The sequence below is a fragment of the Rousettus aegyptiacus genome, unplaced genomic scaffold (genome assembly GCF_014176215.1).
Source record: "Rousettus aegyptiacus isolate mRouAeg1 unplaced genomic scaffold, mRouAeg1.p scaffold_m13_p_2, whole genome shotgun sequence".
Classification (NCBI taxonomy): Eukaryota; Metazoa; Chordata; class Mammalia; order Chiroptera; family Pteropodidae; genus Rousettus; species Rousettus aegyptiacus.
Window position 1 is genome coordinate 134,985,953 of NW_023416295.1, and position 17,800 is coordinate 135,003,752.

A 17,800-nucleotide genomic window follows, 5' to 3' on the forward strand; every position below is an offset into this window, starting at 1 on the left:
AAGACTCTGTAAACTCTCCTTTTCTTCTGGGTTCTTTCTGAAGTCCTTACAATAGAATGAGTTTTGCTGTCTAGCAACAACCTCCTGCTCTTACGTTAACAGCTGCATGTTAACAGATAAATTACTCACATTTGTGACCAGCCTAAAAAGCATTCCTTTGAAACCCAAAGGTTTCACTTTTAATTCCTCTTGACTGCAGGGGTCATGGTTAGATTAAGTATTTCTATTAAAGTACTATTTTTTTCATTAAAAATAGACTATCCTTTGAACAGATTATCCTTTGCATATACTATAACTAGTACACTGTATTAAGCAGTCATCAGACTGTGAGAAGCACTGCGGAATGTTTGATAACACTCAAAATCATCATCAGCCAGAACATCAAAGATCAGAAACCATTTCTGGAATCCTGATAGTTTCGTATAAACACAGTATATTATACTAACATAGTACCTGATGCTATTGATGTTCAGTTAATACCTGTTCAATCTGAAGAGAAAGGGAGAGAAGTCTCACCTTCTGGAGAAACTCAACCTTTTTAGATGGTGAGGAAGAACTGGAAGTTGATATCAAGCCAAACCGAATTTCGTATATATTTATGTTCAATTTATTGATAGAAAAGCTTAAACTCACTACAGATTTTATGTTCACTCATACACAAAAATACACCTTTAGACATTTTCATAAACCCCTTAATTGAAGCGACTCCTTACTTGTCACCTGATCGCTTACAGGGCATGAGAAGGAGATGGAGACACCACTGGACCTCTTAACAAAGGTTGTCGTGTGTATGTCCCAACAACCGGAAATCAGAAGGGGGACCTGAGCAATCAGAGTCTAAACTGGGATTCCCAAATCCAAGAATTACTAGATAACCCAGGCCTATTTAGAGCTGCTCAGCCTAATAAAAAACCAAACCATCAAATCCATGGGGTTATTTAATAGAAATGTAGGCACCAGGATACAAAATCAGACACTGTCCATAGGACACTGTCCATAGGCAAGCATAAAGGTAGCAACTCCCAAGCTGAAAATCAGACCCTCTGGTTACACGTGCAGTTAGATTTTTTATCCAGCTCCTGGAGCGGGAGCAAGGCCATGCTGGCAGTGCTTAAAAAGGGAAGAACGGGGCTAAGGGATGCCTCCAGATATACACTGGTGTCTGAGCCTGGTAAACCTTACCTTAATTTTTACAATCAAGGTATAAGTCCACTAGCAAGGTACACAGCACCTCTTCCTTAACATTGCTCTGATAAAGTTTCCAGTGGCTTTAGTTTGTCTAACAATCCCTCTGCAAATCAATAGCACTCAAAACTGAGAGCAGAAGACAGCTAACAGGAAAATTACAATTTCCATTAATGAGTCTCTTCACAGTATGGGTTTACCTGCTCTGGGCACACACCTTCAAGGATCCAGGTAATGACATGGCAGCTGTTCCAGGCCCCTTAAAGAGTCTATCTGGATTTTTTATTTCCTCCATCCCCAAGACCTCCTTCCCAGACTCCTCGGCCCCTTTCACCATTGCCCAAAGGTGAACAGGCCCTACCCATCTTTCAGTCCTAATCCATACTCTGCTCATTCTCAAGCCTGGATACTGAGTAGATTCACCTGGGAACTTTTAAGAAACATTACCTGGGCCCCTTCCCAGTAGGTTCCAACTTAATTAAGCTGGCATAGGTGTCAGTGTTTTGTTTTTGTTTGTTTGTTTTTAACTTTCTGGTGATACTAACACAGAGACTTGAGAACCACTGCTATAGCTAAAACTTCTGCACACCCGCACACTGACCCTGGTGGTCTGAAAGTCCACAAAGGTCTCAGGAGTCACCACAAAGGACCACAGAAAAGCAGAATATGCTCTAAGAAGCAGAATATACCCTAAGAATCATAAGCACTCCAGGAATTAAAAACACCAAAATGACACAATTAAGTACATTTGGGTAAATCAGGAATCATCTCAGCTGGGGCTCAAGAAAAGGAAACATGTACAGCCTCCTGACCTCCAGCAAAAGGTCTTCATTTATTCATCAGACTGTGTGTTCACCAGATTAATAGTAAATTCCATTCAGAAAAACCATGAACATCCTACCATCAGAAATCATCTAAAATCTGCTCAGGGTGCTCCGCTTTTAACTACCCAATTTCCTGTGCAAGCTCATGAAAAAATGATGGAAACATCAAAGAACAATCTGCTTCGGAATCATCGATTTAAAAGTAACAGCACGTGAAGACATAATTATATCTTTGGTGATTAACAACACAAGAATTTATTTAAATTAGAAAACTTCTGCTTGAAACAAGCTGTAACCATCAGGTGATGTGCCTGGCGCACACTGCATTAGGAGTGCAGCATAATAATTCAACATAACGCCACTTAAACTGCTCTTATTCACAGTGGAGTCGGTTTTCTCACCAAAAGTTCTAGTTGAACATAAATCATGAGTAAAAATGAGCAGCTTAATAATACTTTAAGTTATTTAGGAATTTGGGGGATAGTCTTATTGCTAATGGCTGCATTGTATTCCCAAAGGATGCCTGAGAACAGGAAAAATAAAATGCAAGAATTGTGTTTTTAAACTGTAGTGGAGCTAAAAGTACTTACAGCAAAATAAAACTATAACAAAATTTATCTTTGGGTATTATACAAATAAATTCTGATAAGTTTTTTTAAAATGAAAAAATACCAATACCAAGGAAATAGAGGTTAAAGAAAAATGCAATGTATATCAATTTTAAGTCAGATATTGCATCACAGTTAAAGAGCTAAGAAAAAAAAACCTTTTTATTTCCTTTACAAATTCTTACTAAATATATAGGTCAACAAAATAGCACGGCATACAATCCACTTTTCTCCATCTTACACATACAGTAATCTCCAACCATTCTGAGTTCCCCTTGCTTTTCCACATCTGTGAGGTTTTGCACAATGCTGTTCCCTATGCCTGGGATACCTTCCTTTATATTTTCAGCAGTCAACCCTTGCCTATCTTTTGAAATAAAGCTCCAATATAGCTTTCTCTTCTTTCTTCTCATCCCCTACCTTCTAAAGTGAGTTGGTTTTTTTTCTGTTTTCAAAATCACAGTACTTTTTCTCTGATTAATCTAGAAACTTAATTTTTTGTTTATTAATTAAATTATTGGCATTCTCTTAAAAAGAAATTTGGGTCATTACTCAATGAGAAGGGGACAAGCCTCAATATAAAATTTTGTCATTTTCCATGAACATACATTCCCTATATTTCGTTTCTTTTCTTCTTTTAAAAGTTTTTTTAATTATAAAGTTTTTTTAAAGTTCATTACTGAAATATAAAAAACATTAAAAATTGGAGGAAAAATGTCATCTGACACTCCATCACTCAGAACAACTGCTACAATTTCAGACCAATATATTTTCTATACATATTTTCTAAACAAATAAATCGAGATGTGTGTAGGGATAAAATGTGGCAGAAGACTAGAGAGATGATAACTAGATAGATCATGATCTACAAAAATAAATTATAAAATAATCTACAAACAAGACAACTGATAATTCATGTACCCTGATAAATCTATAACACAAAGATATAGTAAGGAATTTTGCTGATAAGATCTCTTCACTCTTATATTTCTGCTTCTGCAATGGAGTGAGTGGTAGTGTCATTCACCATATTAAGAAATAAAGGAAGAGAAAAGACATACTCAGTTTTAGAAAGACTGAGATGTATATGCCTGTGAAATATCAAAGATATGTCCAGTAAGTAGTTGAATATATTAGTCCGTACTAGCATAGAGAGAAAGATGCAAAAAACATTCAAGCTAGAGGTGAAGGTTGCAGTTATAGTGGGCAAAACTCCACAAAGAGAAGAAAAGGGAATTAAGGTCAGAATTCAAAGAAATGCCAACCTCAAAGGAATTGGAAGAGGAAAATTAATCCACACTGTTTAAAGAGGGAGCTGCTCCAGAGACTCCACAGTAAATTGGACTTGAGAAGATTGAGATGTTCTGTCTATAGCTTGTTTCAGATTCTTTTTTTATAAAAACCAAACTAGTATCTAAAATACTGAATCCACACATCGGAAATATGGGAGTAGCAGCATTTTTATAGGAAATTGTAGTGTTTGTTTTATTATATAAATGCACAGAATAATGTGTTCCCCATCCCTAGCCCAAACACATAATATTTTGGCAGTGACTTTTCAATATCCGTAATGCTCAATTGATATTCTTTTATTAATCTCATAAATAAAAGGATTTCTTTTATTGCTGTGATGGAGGTTAAATGGTAGCTTTACTGATCAGATGGAGAAAACAAAGCACAGAGGCTACTAAGCAAACCAAAACTGGATGTGGAAATGGTTTCTCTGGTCAAGCAGATGCAAGGCCTAGCTTAGGCATTTGCTCGATTATTCCAGAGCTATACGGAGAAAGGTTCATTTAAGGTCATTCATTCAATTCTGTTCTAAATGCAGATAATTTTCATTTTTATCTTGCTATAAAGTGGTATAATTTCCATAGCCACTAACTTATAGGCACCCGGTGATACTTCATTCCTGCTTATCATTATTCATAGACATAAGAAGGATATAAAGATGTGAAAGTTGTCATTTTTCTTTAAAATAGAAACTAACAAATTAATATATTTTCCTTGGCACAAGTGATTAGTGTAATAAGTAAACAAAGAGATAAAATCAACTATCCCTCTTAAGCGACTTTATTTTGCTGTTAGAGGAAATATACTAATAATTCTACTTTATAGCAGCATTATTTACACTCAAGTCCAAATAAGTTTTCTAGGGCAGCTTCCATGTAACAGCACTTGTTGAAATGGCAGTAAAGAGTGGTCATTTATAAACTAGCAACTCTGTATTTTACTTATAGTGACCACTGCTCCTTTTTCTTGTCTTGATTCCCTGTTGTGCATCCTTCTTGACTTCTTACTAGAGTTTATGTTGTAAAGTTTCAGTTCTGGGGTTTGTTGAGTCGCAATGAACTTGTCAGAATGGACTCTAGATCATTCTCTTCAAGCATGATGTTTGTAAAAAGAAAAGAAAAGAAAAGAAAAGGAAAGGAAAGGGAAAGGAAGAAAGAAAGAAAGAAAGAAAGAAAGAAAGAAAGAAAGAAAGAAAGAAAGAAAGAAAGAAAGAAAGAAAGAAAGAGGGACAAAATTACCTGTTATCTTCTAAAGTGCTTAAGGGGAAAATCTAGTAAACACCAGATAAAAAAGTCAAGGATGAGATATTGTACCTACTCAGGAGAAAAGCAAAATACTTGTATCGAGCCAGCCATATGAAGCCACAGACAATGCAAGCTTTAACATCTGCCAGCTCAGTGCTGTGTGGATTCCGGCAGCAGGCGCTGGATCCATCAGCACGCCAAGTGAGGATTCTGGCGTAGGCCACTCCCGCGAAGAGCCAATCTCAGAAAAAGATAAGATGAAATCTGCCAACAAGTCTGAAAATTAAAAATGAATGAAAAGAACAGAAAAAAAATGATAGATGTGAAATACAAGGCAATGTTAATGAGAGAAAAACAAAGACAACTACCTCCAGGAATGAAAGAAAGGATGAAGTACACACATAAATAAAAAAACTACTAGCGCAAACAACTACAATCTACTAAATTCATTGGTTAGAAACAGAACCTGTGAAGACAGCATTCAAAGGTGAACAGGGCTGTAGATTAATGTGTTTTCCCTTGAACTCCTAATATCAGGTAATAAAGGAATTTGATAGTTGCCCGGTAAAATGTACAACTCTTCACAAAAAGGAAAAGATGTAGAGTTGTACTACGGAAAATATATTGCAGGAGGAAGATCTCAGAAAATAGTATTGTTAAAGTAAATGATCATAAAAACTTTTCTGTCCTCACCTTATTGCAGAAATAGAAATTTTCCTTTAATCCAAAATATTAGTAATGCTAGCCCAAAAGATACAATGAATTTGAGATTTTATTTTAAAGTAAAATTGCAGTGTTTGGACCATTGCTGAAAACCTTTTGTTCATAGTGCATTTTGGGACTAGGAAGATGGGGCACAAATATCATGAGATGCAAGGAAAAAGAGAAAAAAGAGAAAGAAAAACAGAGGGAGAGACAGAAAGCCAGAAACATTTGGAGAAATGGTAAAGGCAAAGAGAGAGAAAGATAGACTGATATACTGAGGGAAAAAAGGTCTGCAAGAAATCACCAAATTCAGTTCTCTGCATTCAGGCCACTTCATACCTAAATTGGCTGACAGAAGAAAATATATCCTTTCAGATCCATAGATAAATAGATTTTGAGAGTTTCATGAATAAACGATTCTAGGTAGCCAATCCCTTATCTGGGAAATGTTTTTTACAGCAAATATAAATCCTACATGCTTTGCTTTGTTTCTTCTCAGTGTTATTGGAGGGCAGTTTGAGTCTATCCTCTAGGAAATAATTTTTTGTTGTTGTTGTATCTTCCCTCAGGCTTTTTCTTCTCTTGTATGAATAATTGTTTCTTAACCTGTTTTTCATGATTCTAATTTTCTAAACTTTTAATTATCTTTATTGGTTTCCTGAGCATCCTCTGCAAATCCCCCTGAGCCCATCCCAGAATGAAGTGATACTGAGAACCACAATGAACACATATAAGTCATCTTATGGTACTTGCAGGAAATTCGGCAATTACACAGGCACTATTCTCTTCGACCATCACAATCTCTCCTTAATACAGACATTGCAGTTTCCTTTAATGTATTGATGAGGGAAAAGGCACAAAGAGATTAAAGGCCTTGGAGACTGTTAGACAGAGAGCAGGAAGACAGACCTGGGGGCAGGAACATGAGTTTAGAGGCAGCCAGTCCCTATTTGGTATAGGGAGGAAGAGAAGAGATATGAGGCAAGAATGAAAAATGGAAGCCAGACTCTGAAGACCCTTATGTGGTGTGGTGAAGATTTTTATTCTATCCATCTGGCAATAAATGTTTTAAGCAATCGAGTGCAGAATCTGGCTGGTTTTGATGGGTGACTACTCTGGCCACAGTCTATAGTGTGAGAGGCTTATGCTCAATAATATGTGAGAATATTGGGAGTCTTTTGGAGAAGATCAGGTAAAAGGTTGTGAGTCCCAAACTAAGACAAAAGTTATAAAAATGGAGGATCTGGACCCAAATTCAGGGGCCATGAACAAACAGAGGCAAGGGGAGCCCTGAAAGGAATAGTCAAAGAAGCTGGAAAAGCGGATGTGAAAAGTGGCACCCATGGCAAACAGTACCAAATGCTCCAAGGTGGACAAAACAGCAGAATAGTCAGCAAAGAAGCTGCAGAACTGGTGTTCAGCAGATCACCATGGAGGACCCTAATGGGGCTGCTTTCACTAAGTAGTGAGAGCGTAAGACAAACTGCCGTGAGTTGAGAAATAAATACGCAAAGATTAAAACTATTCGATCTAGAAGTTTTATGGTGACGGTGAGGAACGAGAATATTTGAAGAAAATTGAAGAAGTAGAGGAATTTTGCTTTGGGTGGTTATAGACAGAAAATAATAAGCAGAATATGACAAAGAATCAAGTATTATGTGCTTATATGTGAAAACACATCATCACTTACCAATGAGTGAGTTTTAGCTAAAAATAGAATGAATCTGACATTAAATATTCACATATAAAATATCTAGGCATTGATATGTACAGTGTCTAAGAGACAATCAGGATGTTTAAATGGAATTTATTGGTCTCTTCATGCATAGACATTTATAAATATATTCTAAACTCTCTAGTAGCACTGCCCATAGGAATAAAAATGACTCACACTACAAATAGAAGGCATAAATCCCAATTCTAACGTTATTAGTCACTATATATTATTCTCCCATATATTAGTTGGTAATACACTGCTAGTGCGTCCCATCTGGCATGTTTATAGGGCATGAAATAATCCATATATTTAGATTTTAGCTTCAGCATTATTTTTACTATACCACATACTATAAAAGTACCTAGCACTGTGTCTGGACCATTACAGGGACACATAAATAAAATTACACTTTGTGAATAGTTGGAGTCCCGATATCCTTGACTCCTTTGCTCCAAAAGAATCAATTTTTAAAAACAGTTTTTAAACACTTTTTCAGTCTGATTTTTATGTTCTTCTGCGATCTGTTACTAGAATTCCCATTAACACAGTATCGGGTCATCATTCTTAACATCCCACTGCCAAGTGGCTTGCTGTGCTCCCAGTTTGCTAAGACTTCTGGCCCACTTAAGCCTTTATATTAATATCACTTTGTCTTGGTGAAGTTTTTGAAAGAGCTCTTCCATATACCATGATGAAGCAATATTCTGTTTCTCATTCTCCTCTTCACCAATAACATGTGACACTGGAATCCTAACCTCTGGATTTTGAAACTGTGTTTTACAGAGTTCCAAGCCAGGACTCTACTGAACTCTCCTGCCCATCCAGGCTTCAACTAGAGCATCTCTAACACGGTTCACCATGTTTTATCTGAAAACAGGGTTATAATGCTGGTTTGGAAGTAAAACAAGAAAAAAAACACTACGTTTAGACATTCTATTGTGTCACTGTTTTTTACAAACCTAGAATAGCAGAATAATTGAACATCCAAAAGACCCAAGTATTTTTACAGCATCCTAAGGAAAAGTGTTCACTATATATATAGACTTTCTCATTTTGACTTTGGATGAAAAATCTCCTAGCTAGCCAAGTCCACTATGAATTATAATGCCATTTGGGGCATGAAAAGCATCTGCATAGAACAATGGCAAAAATAGATTGTCATCATGTAGAAATCTATTTAAGTATTTATGTGCTGAAGAGTTTTTAAAAACAAGAAAAATGCTGATATCAAGAAAAGACTGATTTTGTTAAAGGATAATTAGCTGGTGTTCTACATAAGATCTCTTTAGAAAGGTTGACTTTTTTTTTTTTTTAAGATAGCCTAAGGGTTGGTTTTGCCAGTAACCAAGTAAAAACAGCAGACTTCTGAAAAGATGGACTAGAACCAGATGTCAAAAGCAAATTAACACATCATGAGACAGCACCCTTTCCCGAACAGTAAAAAGACATTCCATAGGATGATGGCTTGGCCCTTTGCCAGCCACACTCGAGGCAAGAGATGTCTGGATAAGATGAGAACAAGAATGAAATAAGAGAACCCCTGTGAGGAAACAAGAAAAGAAGAACTTAACTATTCTATCATTGCATCAAAAGCAATATCTCTCAGAAACACACTCAATATCATTTGAAAGAATTAAATAAGACCTGTTCTTTTCAGGGATTTTAAGACAGGTTAAGAACAGCTAACAGAGATGTTGGGCGTCACCATCTAGCCCAGCTGGCTATTTCTTAAAACACTAAGAAGAGTAATGATAATGTAGGATCTGGTCTCCGGCCTTCAGGAATCAAAAACCTGATTTTGGCAGCACTCTGAGAAGAGATCCATCCCTTATGGGTGGCCTCACCGTAAGCTGATGTAAAACACTGAATACTAATGGCTATATTTAAAAAAAGAAATATAAGCATTATAAGGACCAAAGTCTTCATATTTGTTTGACTAAAGTATTCTTTCACAATAAGCTGATACATCTGGGGATCCAAATTATGATTAGAAACTTATACGGTTAGCGTGGACTCGGAAAAGAGAACATTAGTTAGATGATTCAATTCTTAAATAACAACATACAAAAATGCCTGCTGCTCTATTTTTATACAAGAGGTTCTCTGGGCAAAACATAAAAATTGTATCACTGACTCTTGAACAATGCTTGGCCATATCATACCAACACTGACCTCTGTAACTATAAGTACTTGAGATGTCAGGGACATTGTCTTCTTGTTCATTACTGTACCTTATATCTGGCACCTAGTAGGCATTTAATGTACATTTGTTTGCTAAATGAACTTAACTCACCTTTTTCCATGTTTAGGAGGCTGACCAATGAATATTCTATTTTCTGATACATTAATACTCAATCAGGTTACTATAGAACCTGCTGGCCCATGGGCCATTTTACACTAAAGCTGACACTACCTGTCATCTGCTTTAATATAGTAAATATGGACTCTCGGGAGGAACATACTATATTACGTATTTCAAAATTCATTATGGATACATATCCGAACTGCCCCCAAGCTCCAGAAATATTCATTTTTACCTATTCCAGATTATTTATTTCCAGTTGTTATAATTTCAATGTGGCCACTGGTGAAGATAGGGAAGCCATCTTTGAATCAGGGAAATTAAAACTTAACGGGATTTAAGTGGCAACTGTTAATTGAACTTTTTCATCCTCTTTCCTCTCCATCTCCTACGCTTTTTCTCCTTAACTTTCTTTTGAATCTAAAGGCTCACTTTCACTTCTCCTTTCCACTCCTATACTGACACATACTCGCTATCCAATCTGCATTTCATTCTATTTCTAAGAAATAATTTATACTTCTCTTAATCCCTTTAGTGCCTGAGCAAAAATATTTTGTCTTGATCCCAGCCTAAACACGCACATGAATGCGCACGCGCGCGCACACACACACACACACACACACACACACACACACACACACACAGTGGTCCTATAAGATTGTAATGAAATTGAAAAATCTCTTTTCACCTAATGACACCATAACCATCATATCATCATAGAGCAATGTAAACAAAAGTACTGCGCTGCCAGTCATATAAAAGTATAGCACATACAATTATGTATAGTACATAATACTTGCTAATAAATGACTATTAGTTTATGTATTTATTATGCCATACTTTTTACCATCATTTTAGTGTACTCTTTCTACTTATTAAAAACAAGTTTGATGTACAACACCATGTCGTGATATGCCAGCAGCAGCATCGTACATCTTACGTTTACCAAATTTCTCGATTGGATCATTTTCTCTTGTACTTGATTTAATCTCATGTTGTCTTATTCAGCACGGCCTCTTAGCACACAAAATTCACTGTTAATATTGCTAATAAGAGGCCACACTAAGCAATTAACCTGGAAATAAAATTAAAAGTGATTAAGGACTATGAAGGTGGAAAATTAGTGATGGTTATTGTTTGCCAGGCAGGCTTGTCCCATTCCACCATGGCCACAATCCTGAAGAACAAGAGTAAAAGTGACAGAAGCTGTTAAAGTATCTGCTTCACTGAAGGCAACAAGACTAACAGAAGTTCGAGTAGGCCTGTTTTAGACATGGAGAAACTTCTAATAACCTAGATTAAGACCAAACACAGGAGTGTATCCCTCTCGGTGACAATTGACATGACAATTACAGCCATCGTAGCAACTTTGTTCCCGATGTTGAAAGAAAAGGCTGGACCTGACTATGATGTTGAATTTATTTCTAGCTCTGGGTGGTTTAAATGACTCAGGAATTGTTATTCATCACATAATGTGAAAGTGAGTGGTGAGTCTGTGAGTGCTGATGTGATGGCAGCTGAAGAATTTTTGGAAAGTAGATAAGCTGATTATGGAGGGGAAATTATTTGCCTGAGCAAATATTCAATATGGATGAAACCTACCTATTCTGGAAATGGATGCCAGGTCAATGCCAGGTTTCAAGGCCTTTGAGGACAGTCTTATTTGGGGGCAATGTTGTAGGCTATAAATTGAAATCCTTGGTGATCTAGCAATGAGAATCCTAGGGCCTTAAAGCATATCAACAAGCACACACTGCCAGTGTACCACAGGAGTAATAAGAAGCCATGGACGATCCAGCTCCTCTTCCACGATGTCCACCTGAATTGTTATGCCAGTGCAATGGAAAAGTATTCTCTGGAGAATAATATACTTTTCAAGATTTTGCTTATTATTGTTAATGCTTCCAGAATCTATCTTTTATTGATGATCTTCATCCCAATATCAAAGTGGAGTTTCTTCCTCCAATCACCACTCTTTGATCCAACCAATGGATCAAGAAGTTATAGCAATTTTTAAGGCCCACTACCTTTGGAGAACTTTTGTCCAAGTTATTGATACAACTGTGGAAGACATCAAGAATACACTGATGCAATTCTGGAAGGATTACAACATCTATGATTGCGTTTAGAACCTTGCTTTGACTTAAGATGATGTCACCAAGGAGTGTATGAATGGTACTTGGAATAAGACATACCAGAAGTTCGTCCACGACTTCAAAAGATTTGCCTAGGATGAAGAGGTTGGAAAAAATCAACAAAGATGTGGTAGAGATGGCAAAGAACTATAACCTGAGTATGGATGAGGATGATATTGAGGAGCTCCTAGAGGTGGTTCCTGAGGGATTAGCTAATGAAGAGCCGGAACTTGGACAGAAACAATTAAATGGAGTAAAGGCAAGAGAAAGGGAAATTGCAAGAGAATAAAAGGAACCCCAAGGAAATTCACAGTGAAAGGTTTAGTAGAAACTTCTGCAGACCTCAATGAGCTCCTTAAAATTTTTGAAAACATTGACCACAACACAAAATATTTTTATTAATACAGAGGAATGTTCATGGTGCGTTATCTACTTATAAGCAAATCTATGATGAAAAAAAGAAACAAACCAAGCAAACCACTATGGACAGATTTCTGAAAAGAATGACACCTTGTCAGTCAGGTCCTTTGGGAAGTATTCCAGAAGGAGGCACTGGAGATGAGAACTTATTGCCCTGAAGACCTTCCAGGGGACAAGATGTGGAGATGGAAGACAGTAATGTTGATGATCCTGACTCTTTGTAGACCTAGGTCAATGTGTGCATTTGTGTCTTAGTTTTTAACAAAAAAATATTTTTAAGTAAAAAAAAAATAATAATAATTTTAAATAGAAAAAAGCTTATAGAATAGGGATATGAAGAGAACATTTTTGTAGAGCTGTACGATGTGTTTGTGTTTCGAGCTAAGTGTTATAAGAGTTGAAATATTTAAACACTGTTAAAGTTTATGGAGGAAAATAATGCAGTAAGCTAAAGTTAACTTATTATTAAAGAAAGAAAAATATTTTTGATAAATTTAGTGTAACCTAAGTGCACAGAGTTTATAAAGTCTATAGTTGTATACGGTAATGTCCCAGGCCCTCACATGCACTCACCCCTCACTCACTAACTCACTCAGAGCAACTTCCAGTCCTGCAAGTTCTTTCTGTTCATGGTAAGAGCCCTGTGGAGATATGCCACTTTTTACCTTTTATACTGTATTTTTACTGTACCTTTTGTTTTAGATACATTTAAATACACAAATACCATTGTGTTATAATTGCCTATAATATTCATTACAGTACAGGCTATACAAGTTTCTAGGCTAGAAGCAATATTATGCCACATTGTCTATATCATTTAAGTTTGTATAAGTGGACTCTATGATGTTAGCCTAATGACACATGTCCCTGTCACTAAGGGATGCATGACTGTAATTAATAAACTAGTCTTGGTAAGATAATATGGTGATATAAAAAATAATGATTGTATGTGGATATGAAAAAATGTCACACACTTTCAGACAATATTTATAAATTAGCTAAAGTGTCTAACAGAGTCCCTGACACACAGTAAACACTTTTGAAATTCCTTTTCCTACTTTTCTCTTTAGTAGAGTATCTCTGCGCGCGCGCGTGCACACACACACACACACACACACACACACACATGCTTCCCTAATATCCTTAATTCATTCTATTCATTAATTGATAATGAGTGAATTTTGAGGAAGACTGACCTGTATGCCCACAAGATAGACTTTCTCATTAATAATAAAATTTTTGATGTGTCTTCATAACAGGAATGGGGAAATTAAATATTGGACATGAAAGAAAAAATTAAAATGGATATTCCTATCGCTTGATTTATGCTCTTTTATCAACCATCTGGACTTGCTCCTTAGAGATGTCAAAGATAATTTTTAATACTTTCACTAATGTATTTCCTTCATCACTCCTTCTGGGGCTCTATATATATCAGCAAACCAGCCAAAATAAAAATTTAGGAACCGTGACCATTAATAAATGCAGACCCTTAGGTAAAGTGTCAAAATGTTTTCAAAGGCCAGTTTTTAACCTCCAACTCATTCCACTTACTTTTGTCCAATTACAAAATGCATGCCATTCTAACCAAGGCACACATTTTTAAAATTTGACATCGACATGTGCCACACAGAGAGCAGAACTGGGCAGAGGTCCATGACTTACTATGATTTATATTCTGTCATTGAAGCTAATGCATATGGAATGGCTCAAAATCCTCTTCCCTTTCTCCAGTGCTTTAAATGGAATCAAGCATAGGACAATATTAATTTTTAAGTTAACTTACTCTAATTGAATGGCAATGCTTTATTATAGTCATGTATCAAACAAAGACCACAATATATCATAAGTGACATAGCTAAAGTAAATCCTTTTTATGTTTTGCTTTTCATTCTCCTTGATTTTTTATCCACGAGCTCTTTAAATACCACCATTAGTATATTAATATACTCTGTTAGTAAATTAACATTACTAAATTATCCCTAGCCTAGTGACAGCATTCCTAAATCATGCACAATGATATGCAAACCAGTTCATTGTCTTCAAACAGAGGTACTCTAATATCATAGAAACCCATAGCTAAATGACTCTTCAGTAGATTCAAGAAGAATCCATTTTCTCTCATGTTCCACCTCTCTGTCCCTCACATGATTCTGTATCTTAGCAGCATCCAAGAGAAAGTAATGAGTTACTGAATATTTTTTATTATTATTATTGTGGCAAAAAATAATAACATGAGATCCACCTCTTAGCAGTTTTCTTCAGTGTACAGGACAGTATCATTAACTATAATGAACAATGTTGTACAGCAGATCTCTAGAACTTTTTCATCTTGCATAACTGAAACTCAGTACCCATTGAACAGCAACTCTCACTTCCCCCTATCCCAGCCTCTGGAAATTGTCATTCTATTTTTTGCTTCCATGGGCCTGACTACTTTTATATGCCTCATATAAGTGGAATCACGCAGTATCTGTCCTTCTGTGACTGACTTATTTCGCTTAGCATGATACCCTCAAGGTTGTTACACGTTGCCATATATGACAGAATTTTTCTGATTTTAATTCTTTTTAGATATAATTCCAGAAGTGGGATTGCTAGGTCATATAGTATTTCTAGTTTTGATTTTTTGAGAAACCTCCACACTGTTTTCCATAGCGGCTGTACCATTCTGTGTTCCCACCACCAGTGCGCAAAAGTTTCAATTTCTTCACATCCTCATCAACACTTTTTATTTTTTCTTTTTTGATAATGGTCATCCTAACTGATATGAGGTGATACTTAACTGTAGTTTTACAGTATGGTACTGGCATAGAGACAGAAAGACAGGTAAATGGAACAGAATATAAAAATAAATCCATGCCTACATACGTGGACAACTGATTTTCAAAATGGTACCAAGGGTACCAAGAATACACATTGGGGAAAGGATAGTCTCTCCGACGAATGGTATTGGGAAAACTGGATATCCACATGCAATAAATGAATGAATGAATGAATGAATGAATGAATGAATAAGCTTGGACCCTTATCTTACACCACACACAAAAATCAACTCAAAACCTATGAAAACTTAGGAAGACCTGCAACTATAACATCTCTAAAAGAAACAGAGGAAAATCTTCACAACATTGTTTTGGCAATGATTTCTTGGATGGAACACCAAAAGCACAAGCAAAAAAAAAAAAAAAGACAAGAGAGACTACATCAAACTAAAAAGCTTCTGCACAGCAAAGGAAACAATCAACAGAGTGAAATAGCAACCTATGGGATGAGAAAAAAATGCATAAATCACATAACTGATAAGTAGTTAATATTTAAAATATACAAGGAACTCCTACAACTCAATATCAAAAAAAAAAAAATACCTGATTAAAAAATGTGGAAAGGCTAATGCTATTTTGGCAATTATTTTTTGATATATTATGTTCAAATCAAAATGTTGTGCATCTTAAACTTACACAATGTTTTATACATATGTTATACCTCAGTGAAGAAAAAAAAAATGGTCAAAAACTTGAATAGATATTTCCCCAAAGAAGATATACAAACATCCAGCAGGAATATGTAAAGGTATTCAACTTTACTAATCATCAAAGAAATTTTAAAAATTGTATTGAATGAAAACAGATGATTTTCAGTGATGTGGCTGATTTATAACTTCCCAAGGAAAAAAAGGAACTACTTGTGATTGGATAGAAATCAAAACTGATTCTTGTTAATATCTAATTTTCACTGAAAACATTAGAATTGGCCCAAAACAAAACTGTGTAGTTTATGCTGACACCCTCCATCTCTCTTGAGTATCCTGACCTCTGATTCTTACTTATATTAATTATAAGAATCGAGTGAGATAATTTATGTAACAATATGTAAAAACACTACATAAACTTGAAAACACTATATAATTATAATAATAATCATAAAAAATAAGATTGAGAGACATGACAATACTTAGAAATACCAAAGTAAGAAAGAAAAGTCTTTGGCTTTATTCCATAGGGAGTTGAGAATATATAAGTTAACTTAAATAATGTGAGAAATTCTGTTGTGTTACTTTCAGGAAAAAAAAAATATAATTTAGCCAACTTCAGCTCCAAGCCAAAATATTTAAGATCTAGAACTTTATCATGGTTATCCTGAACTTTCACAGACTGTCTCCCCATCCCTTGAACACTTTGCCCTCTCTTCCCATTCTCATCTTGGTCTAATTTCTTGCCATCCTTCCAACTGCAACTTAAATATCACTGCTTCAAGGGAACTGTCACACCCCCAAACCCCACTCAAAACTAGGTCATTTCAATTCCACTTATTACAGACTTTTGGAGCACTTTGTACACCTCCTTTGTAGCACTAAAGAGCATCATAATCACAAAGCTCTTTGGTTGTGATTTATGCTACATGTGCACAGGAGTTATGTCTGTTGTATTTTGTTCATGTTTTTCCCCTGGCAGATCCAGCTCAATAACGAACATTCGCCTCTTGGTGTCTACGTGAAGACTGCTGAAGCTATTCTATGCAGCTTGGGTTATCAGGGTAAGTGTTTTGTTTTCTATAGTTTGTGGCTATTTTTGACTGATTTCAATATTTTTGTCCCTTCAAGTTGGCTTCAGCAGTGGCTATCTGATTGGCTATCACACTCCTATGTGTGGGGTGAGTAGTGATGCTATTTCAATGCCTCCGAGTGTTTCCTAGGTGGTAAGAAAGTAATGTCATGTACATAAGTCAGTACTAAAAACATCATCTTCCATCTCTTAGGTCAGTTGATCTCATTTGACATCACTTAGTAAAGCCCCTAGTTCTACATGTCAAGCCTTGCTTGGTGTCTGGTTCACAGTGCTGAGATCAGCTATTCACTAGTTTGCTTTGAGACAGCAATATGGACAGAAGTTATGAGAAATATATTTTTAAAAATTTTATAACTTAACGTGAAGAATCTAGAATGTAATAAATGACTAAACAAAATTAAGCATTTAATCCCGCACACTGGTACAAGAATGACTTATTTCTATACTTTGTGTTATTTTATTATGAAGAGACATAGCTGACACAGATCAGACTCTTCACTGTGATCAGAATAACCACTCTTTGCTACCAATGAATCACGCTAATTCATATTTCAAGACGAGGTACCTGAGCTGCATATCTCCTTGTGTTACCTGTGACAGCTATACTTTCCCCCTCATCAGTTCTATAAATCTCATGATTTATAATCGATCTCCTCAGACTCCGCCTAGGTCACCAGAAAATGTGAGTGTAGTATTTGCGAGGAACAGCTAACGTATTTAAACAGATGGTTACAGTACAACATGAATAAAAATTGATGACTGAACTATATTTATCAGAATTTTTTCCAGACTAACAGTG

At 35.9% G+C, this 17,800-nt stretch overlaps 1 protein-coding gene across 6 annotated transcripts in view; it reads right to left on the reverse strand.

Annotated features, from left to right (window-relative positions):
* TMEM117 (transmembrane protein 117) overlaps nucleotides 1–17,800 on the reverse strand; it is a 375,263-nt gene that overhangs the window by 193,488 nt on the left and 163,975 nt on the right. The window contains exon 1 of one of the 6 annotated variants that reach the window (XM_036236513.1): nucleotides 5,228–5,430. The exons of the other annotated variants lie outside the window; for them this stretch is intronic. Within the exon in view, the coding sequence (XP_036092406.1) occupies nucleotides 5,228–5,265 (38 nt within the window). The 5' untranslated portion in view covers nucleotides 5,266–5,430. Of the gene's footprint in view, nucleotides 1–5,227; nucleotides 5,431–17,800 lie in introns of those variants that run through there. 6 annotated transcript variants of the gene reach the window in all.